This window comes from Octopus bimaculoides, chromosome 7, assembly GCF_001194135.2.
Source record: "Octopus bimaculoides isolate UCB-OBI-ISO-001 chromosome 7, ASM119413v2, whole genome shotgun sequence".
In the NCBI taxonomy this organism is placed as follows: Eukaryota; Metazoa; Mollusca; class Cephalopoda; order Octopoda; family Octopodidae; genus Octopus; species Octopus bimaculoides.
This window is the reverse complement of record NC_068987.1, coordinates 19,351,815-19,360,469: the sequence shown is the minus strand read 5'-3', so window position 1 is coordinate 19,360,469 and position 8,655 is coordinate 19,351,815. Positions and strand designations below refer to the sequence as shown.

General features: G+C 36.2%; 2 protein-coding genes across 2 annotated transcripts in view; both read left to right on the top strand.

The window, feature by feature from the left end:
* Positions 1-4,993, top strand: part of LOC106881354 (uncharacterized) — an 8,577-nt gene extending 3,584 nt beyond the window's left edge. Inside the window, exon 2 of the mRNA XM_014931711.2 lies at positions 2,957-4,993. Coding sequence (XP_014787197.1) covers positions 2,957-3,911 — 955 coding nt within the window. The 3' untranslated portion in view covers positions 3,912-4,993. The remainder of the gene's footprint in view (positions 1-2,956) is intronic.
* A 2,604-nt stretch (positions 4,994-7,597) lies between these two features.
* Positions 7,598-8,655, top strand: LOC106881357 (ribosome production factor 1). Its single transcript, XM_014931715.2, has one exon. The coding sequence runs from the start codon at positions 7,636-7,638 to the stop codon at positions 8,584-8,586; it is 951 nt and encodes a 316-aa protein (XP_014787201.1). The 5' UTR covers positions 7,598-7,635; the 3' UTR covers positions 8,587-8,655.

Here is an 8,655-nt window from a genome sequence, read left to right as displayed (position 1 = left end):
GTGAAAACACCTAAAGCTCCACGAAGCTCCGGCAGGGGATGGTGGCGAACCCTGCTGTACTCTTCCACCACAACTTTCTCTCACTCTTACTTCCTGTTTCTGTTGTGCCTGTAACTCAAAGGGTCAGCCTTGTCACACTGTGTCACGCTGAATATCACCGAGAACTATGTTAAGGGTACACGTGTCTGTGGAGTGCTCAGCCACTTGCACGTTAATTTCACGAGCAGGCTGTTCCGTTGATCAGATCAACTGGAACCCTCGATGTCGTAAGCGATGGAGTGCCAACAACAACAACATCAGACGCTGACTTACAGATAAGGGCCCTCAACCAGAGTAGTATCACGTCTGGGAGGTTCTGCATTTGTTATGGGCACTGTCCCTTCCCTGACTGACTGGTTAAAAAAGAAATTGGAATGATAATTTTACATTTCATTTAAATCCTATTTCATCCCTTTTGGTTTAAACTGTTCTTTAACACCATCTCTCATCTTATGATAAAAGATTTCCCAGCTGTGAAATCCTGTCTTTCTTTTTCTTTTTTCTTTCTTTTCTTCGTCTCAGACTTAGAATATCCAGAAGTATTTCATCCAATATGTCTCTCCCCTTTTCAGGCAGAAAGGTGTGATTCAGGGAACATTTGGCTCCTATTTCCAACAGATTGAATGAATATGTAGAGACTTTCTTGGTTTGTTTTAGTTTATATAATTGAACAAAGTCAGTAAACTTAACCATTGATACAATTTTTTCTGTTTTAAGCATAGATATCACACATTAACTTGTTCCCTGTTCTCTAAACCTGTAAACACACAAGCTGGACCATATGTCCTAGAAGTGGGTCATGAACCAATTTTTATAGGTCACTAACACAAGTATATTTAGGAAAAATTGTATGCATATCGATAACAATCACACTTTAATTTTTTTGTTTTTTTTTCTCTTTGATATTTGTATCTTTCAAATATTTGTATTTTTTTAATATTTTCTTATAACGTGAACTAAATTTATGTTTGAATATTGATTTTTGATATTTAGTGTTGACAGTGGGTGAGCTACAGATGGTACCAAGAAATATCACAGGCCATGGCAGAAAAATGGTTTTGTGTTAGTATTCTAAATTACCATTGTGCTAAATAGATAAAATGTACTGTATTACACCTTAGATTGTCCTGTATTACCTGCTATTATCTTCTTGTCCCTTAGTACATAAGTTTTGTGACAAAAAACTGGAGGTCAGGACTTGTCCATGAAAGACCTTTCTCTGAAAATATGTCTCAGTGGAGATATATTTTTAAAGATACTTTCCTATAATAATATAGAGCCAACTTTTTATTTACTGTAGGATTAGTAAAGAAACTAATACACTTGTGAGATAGGTGTAATAGTTTTCCATTTCCAAGATGTAGTGATAGCTATTGTGAAAGTTCACCAATCAACTATTATACCCGTCTCAGAAGTATGATTTATTTACTAATCCTTTAGTAGATAAAAATAAAAATTGGCTGTCAATAATAGAAAAGTACCTTTTGAAAACGTTACTGCCTACTTCTTCTGCATGCCAATGGAGTAGATGTTTACTCCTACAGGAAAGTTTGATAAATCCAGTTGCTGTGAAGAGTGCAGAACCTAGTTATTTGTCTGAGAGGGAGAAAATGTGTTGTGGTCACTGGGACACCAGGGTTGTAGACAAGTATATGGGAAGGAATTGTTTGTTCTAGCTATCTACTTGTCCTGTAGTATTTTCATTGTTGTTAGAACCATTTCTGGTTCTTTCATTTCGTAGCTTTAACCCTCACCCTAAATAACAGGCCAGTGTGGGGATCTCTATGCAGTCATTCTACCAACTAGAAATAGTAGCCAAATACCCTTCAAATTGCACCTTACTATCTTTAAAGGAGAAAAAGTACATTAAATGTAGTTCTAGATGTACTGTCTAAACAATGACAGGATGGTCACAGTTGGGACACCTTTGATCATTAGTTTGTTTGATCAGAGCAGCCTTAGTCTAAACAACAGAGTAGATAAAAGCAAAAGAGTGACGGATATGTTAAATGCTAGATTGGATGCATTACAGCATTTAGTTTTTTTTTTGTTTATATTGTGTTTCAATTCCACTGAGGTTGATTTTACTTTTCATTACTTCATTATCATAATTAATTAATAATAATGTACCCTGGTTTATTCAAATAAATATACCCTTTCCCTACAAATTTGTAGCTTAGTGTCAGTGAGAAATTAGAGACATGCATATGATGCTTGGCAAGGAAGTGCTGATTTTTCAATTTACATCATATTGACAAAAAAAAAAAAAATTCTTTGGAAATGATTGAATCAAAAACATGTGGATTCCTAATTTGAGCATAGTATGTTTATTAAACATTTTCTTTTGGATTCTACTTAATGTCACCAACATTTTCCATCAATGGAATCACTTTTGACATCATTGAAGTCCTCAATGACTTTCAGAATATTACATACAGATGTCATCCATTTTCATCATGTCTACAACAACTCCCTCTATCCGCTTTGTTTGCACAACCAAACCCATGCTTCTCATTACTCAATCACTTTCTCAACTGTTTCTTTGAGTTCTTATTCTCATGACTTTCAATACCATCACAACTCTGACCAAACATGAAAACATCTTCACCTTACAGACTCAACTCTAAACTGATACAAAGGGATCTTTGTTTTCCAACACAATCACATTTTTACAGATATGCCTGTCTTTTGCCTGTATACTTCAATATAACTACAAACCTCAAAGGCCTTTAGTTTGTACCTATGACATAAGCACACTTCAAGAGGGCATAAAATTAGATTCATTGGAAGTAAATAAATTTAAATAAAATTAAAATAAGTAACTAAATTCTTTCAAAACAATATAATTGATTATTGAAAAAAGTTTTCACTAATATAAATATATATATATGTATATTTTTATTTCCTTCCTTTACAGATGTGATCGTATGCAGTCACTTTACAATTGTCAAGACTTGGTCGACTTCTTCAAAACAAGCTCATCCATATATTTTGATGCAATCATTGATTTTAGTGCCTATCATCCTTTTGCAGTCAGAGAAGTTCTGGCGATTTTCCGTTCCAAAGTTGGTCTATATGTTTTAATTAGTACAGATTCAGTATATGATGTGTGCATGAAAAATCACACAGCACCTAGCAAAGAGACAGATGCAGTTCGTCCATTTGCTGAAACCATGAGAGAGGACTATGCCAAAAATGACAACTATGGTCATTTGAAACTTCAGTGTGAAGAAGAACTTCAGCAACAACCAGAAGCAGATAAAATACCATTTCTAATATATCGTCTTCCCGATGTTATTGGTCCCAAGGATAACACTTACCGGTGGTGGCTTTATCAGTTGTGGATGAAAATACGCACATATCTTGAAAGACCTGTGTCACTTCCTGCAAATTTAGTTAAACAAGAGATGAGTTTAGTTTATGTTGAAGATGTGGCAGATATAATTGTGCAGTATCTAACAGGTAGTGAAGACATTAACAATGAAGCTTACAATTTAGCCATTGACGAAACCCCAACACTGTATGAAGTCCTTAGTGATATAAAGGATTCCCTTAACCTAACAGATTTGAATATTTTCATTGAACCTCTGACTTCAAGCTCTATTTATCTCTTCCCATCAGTGAAGTTAGGCCCTGTCGATGTATCTAAAGCTAAAGAAAAACTGAACTGGAAACCAACAAGTTGGGAGAAAATTCTGAAAGAAATAATAGCCTTTTATGAAAAGGCCATCAAAGAGGAAAAATATGAGATTCCAAGACGGGATGTTATTCATATGATGCAAAAACATTTGACAAGACGGCCATTACAAGTTCTGACTGGACTCAGAGCAGTCTACGGTATTGACTACCCATTTGTAAAAGAAGAACTGTGATAACAGTACTGCGGTCACTGAAATCTATGAAATGGAAAATAAGATGTTGAACTTCCCTCAAGTTTCACTGTTTAAATAAATTATTAATATGGATTGTTGCCTGTCAAACATAGCACAGTATTGAGCTAATGTATATGAAAAAACGGTGTTGAATCCCTGCTTGTTACAAATATCTAGATGTTAAAGTATTACTGATTTAATGCAAATATCCAAACTGTTTTAAGTTTGGCATTGTCTATACTCATACACTATTCAGTGTAAAATTCATGTGTGTGTGTGTGTGTGAGATGAAAGAGAGAGAGTCAATGTACAAAATTGTTTTTGCCAACGAAGCCTTGTAAAAAAAAATATTAACTGGAGCTGGTTTTACCAGTATAGACATTATGTGTGATCTGATTTGTAAAGATAAATATTGTTCATTCATTTTATGAACTCTGAATGTGGATTGTACCTAGAATCAGAATTATGTTAATTTCAAGCCATTGAAAGAAACTTTGTGCAATTATTCTACCTACTAAAAATAGCAGTCAAATTTTCCTCAAATCATCTCCTACCAGCTTAAAAACTTTTTAAAAATTAAAAATACGTTGGCTAATTTATCTAGAATATAAAATAAAATTGGATAGGCATGGCTGGATTGCTTTTGGTGACAGGACAGCTCAATCAGGGCTGGTTTAGGACTAAACAGCAATGTCATCTATAACCATTTGAATCTTTCTGTATGAAGAAGAATTTCAATAACAACCTATTCTTGAAAGCAAAAGAGTGGGAAAATGGAAACGGTAAAAAAGCATTGAAACTATCCTTTCTAAAATGAAAAACTTTAAAACTTTCATGGCTCGTTATTTAACCTGAATGCAATAAAAACAATGTGCCTTTTTCAATTGAGATGAAATCATTGAAACTAATAATTAGTCATGCTTAAATTATATACATGCACTCACACACACACACATATATACATATATATATATATACATATATATATACAGGCATACACACACGTGTGTGTGTGTATTTTCTCCGTGATATTTTTATATTTTCTATGTGATTTCAAATAAAAATAATTTTGCTAAAATCTTTTGTAAAATCTTGTTTGTTTTCTTTCTTTGGTTGTATCATTATCATCATTTATAAGACAGAGGCTTAAAAATATCTTACAGTTCATGGGTTCAAATCTTGCCAAGATCATTTTGTTTTTGCTATGTGTTTGCTTCTTCAACCCTTTAGAAGGCAGGTAGCATTGTTATCTTTGAGTTTCAAATTCCACCAAGGTTGACTTTGCCTTCCATCTTTGGGGTTCAATAAAATAAGTACCAGTTGATGTAATTGACTACCCACTCCCCATAAGATTGTTTGGTCTTGTACCAAAATTTGAAACCATTATTGTCTTTGAGTAGTTGTGAGTTACTTGGTGACCTCACTGCTACTGGTGTTGTGTAAAAAGCATTCAGTACACTCTATAAAGTTGTTGGCATTAGGAAAGGTATCCACTCATAGAAACCATACCAAAGCAGTCAACAGAAATTGGTGCAGTCTTCTGACTTGCCAGTCCCTGTGGAACCGTCCAGTCCATGCTACCATGGAAAGCAGATGCTAACTGATGATGATGATGATATATAGGTACTGCTGTGTGATTAAGAAGCACATGTTTCTTGGTTCTATGAGGGGGTACCCAAAAGAAACCGGAATTTTGCAATAATATTTTTATTCACTTAGTTTTACATGTTTTCACTTTTACCGCCTTCAGAGTATTCTTTTGAAGCAATGCCTTGGCCCAGGTGCGTTTTCCGCTATTCGAAGCAGTGCTGGAATTCTTGCGAAGTGATGCCTTTTCATGCCTCCATCGTTTATAGACGGATTAAAGGAGGCAATTGATGAAAAATGTCCAGAGTTGGCCAACTGAAAAGATGTCTTAAACCAGGACAATGCTAGACCACACATTTCTTTGCAGACCAGACAGAAATTGCTGCAGCTTGGGTGGGATGTCCTATCCCACCCACTGTACTCACCTGACCTTCACCTTTGGATTATCATTTATTCTGATCCTTCCAAAATTCTCTTAATGGGAAGAACTTTGATTCTTTGAAAGAGTTCATGACCCAGAAAGATACCAAGTTCTGGGAGGATGGAATCATGAAGCTGCCTCAAAGATGGTGAAAGGTAGTGGAACAAGATGGAAAGTATGTGGTTGAGTAAAGGTATGTACAACTATCTAAGTGAATTTTTCTTAAAAAACACTCAGGACATTTTTTACCAACCCATATATTAAAAGTCTTTCCAAAAATCAGTGGTGGCTATTAATTATACACAACAGGCTTCTTTCAGTTTCTGTCTACCAAATCTGCTCACAAGGCTTTTGTCAGCCCTAGGCTATAGTGGAAGATACTTGCCCAGGGTGCCACACAGTGGGACTGAACCCGGAACCATGTGGTTGGGAAGCATGCTTCTTACCACACAGCCATTATGTTTAAGTTTTTATTATTTTGGAATGAAGAAGACAGACATGGGTGCTGAGCCAGTGACTAAACTTGTAGTACTTTGCTGGGGTTACTCCAATGAATTGACAATAAGGTAATTGCTTCTATCAGAATCGTTTATCTTTAAAGCAAAAAAAAAATACCCAATGTATACGACAGGTATGTAAAATATATTTTTTGTACTTCTTTCACTGTTCATTCGAATAAGCTGTAGAAATTGTTGCATACATGCAAACACAAACACGAAAGTTCTCCAGGCATTTAGCTGCTATTTTTAGCATATCGGGTTTCGTGGCGAGGGCTTCACATGCTCTGATACTATTGCTGTTTCACTATAAATCTAGGCATACAGAAACGGACAAAACAGCCGTTCATTTTCACTTTTAGGCAGCAGGATGGGGGTGACGAGGTGGGAGGGGTTGATCAATTTTGGAGTTTTCCGTTAAAAATTTGAAATTAAAATGTCCCCCACCCACCCACCATATTCTTAATCTCCGTATTTTTCCACGTAGATTGACAAATGCCGAGAAAAAAAAAATGTTTAATTTGGTGGTGGGGATGGAATTAAAAATTTTGAAACGTGTTTTTTTTTGTACATATTCGGAATTACCGTCATGGAAAATATAGGAATCCGGTGACTGGGCGCTAAACTAGATCCTGAAAGTTATGAGGGGGGAAAAAAACGGATCATGTGAACTTTCCGACAGTCCTCTCCCCACCCTTTCGAAAAAATTTCCCCAGAAATATCTTATAATCGTAATTTGTGCCATTTGAACGGTATTTCTATAAAATTTCATCAATACATATCCATTTTCCTCAAAGTTATGAGGGAAAAAATCGGATCTTGTGAATTTTCCGAAAGTACTCTCACCACCCACCCCACGTTCGTTTGTGCAAAATGTTTTGCCATATTAGTTTTCTACACAGTTTTTAATACTTAGCAGGCTGGGGTTTTTTTGTTTTTTTTGCGTGTGTGTGCGTTAACGGAAGTCAATCTTTATATTAACCAAAAATTCTTTTGAAATCCTGCCAGTTAATCAAAACTGTACTTTCAAATATTATGGAAATTAACTTAGAATATATTGCTTCTAAAATCTTTTCTCGCTTAGGAGAGATTTTACCCTCAACATCAAATTTCGTTTCGCCCTAACGGAATAAGATTTATAAGCACCGATTGAATTGTGGAATTAAACTGAGTGATCTCCCTTGCGTTTTGCTCATTTCAGCCACGTGCGGAAATAATAATGGCGGATAAAGCTACTCCTGGTCCTTCGGAGGTCAAAAATGAAGCTGTTCTCCCTGTACCCAATTACAAACGGGTTAAGAATAAGATCTTACGGTCTCAGATGTTTAGAAAAATGCTTCAAGAGAAAAAGAAGATCGAAATGGCTAAAAGGAAAGAGCGGAAGATGAGGATAAAGAAAGGCTTGCCCGTTCCCCCAAAGCAAGAACCGAAAACTATTGAGAAACTGCGAGTGGCCGATGAAACACTCATCTCACAGAAGGATGAAGAAGTTGAAATAGACGAATCTGTGGATGAAATGGCAGCCCATTTCAAACGCGAGACAATACCCAAAATATTGATCACGACTTCATGCCGATCCAAACTACGGACTTACCATTTTTGTAAAGAACTTGCAACTGTCTTTCCAAATGCGACTTATTATCACCGGAGAACCTTACCCATAAAGAAGATCGTGCCTCAAGCGATCGAGAAAGAATTCACCGACATCATTATTGTAAACGAGAACAACAAAAAGCCTAATGGAATGCTACTGATTCACCTGCCAGAGGGACCGACCATTCATTTTAAAGTGAGTAACGTAAAACTACGAAACGAAATACGTAAATGTGATTCTCCCACGGAACACAGACCCGAGTTGATACTTAACAATTTCAACACCCGTTTGGGACACACCGTTGGACGTATGTTGGGTGCATTGTTCCCACTCGATCCACAGTTTCGCGGACGGCGTGTGGTTACGTTCCACAACCAGAGAGACTTCATATTTTTCAGACACCATCGTTATGTGTTCAGAAATGAGAAACGAGTTGGACTTGCAGAACTTGGGCCTCGCTTCACTCTGAAGATGAGATCCCTTCAGAAAGGAGTCTTTGACTCTCGTTACGGAGAGTACGAATGGTTCCATAAAAGACATGAAATGGAAACTAGTAGGCGTAAATTCTTCTTATAAACACCCATATTCCATTATTTATAAACAATTTATGAGAGAAGGAAAGGTATTAAATTTCGCTGCTCATCA

Excerpts from the sequence above, each read along its gene's own strand:
- LOC106881357 (XM_014931715.2), top strand. The coding sequence starts at position 7,636 with ATGGCGGATAAAGCTACTCCTGGTCCTTCGGAGGTCAAAAATGAAGCT.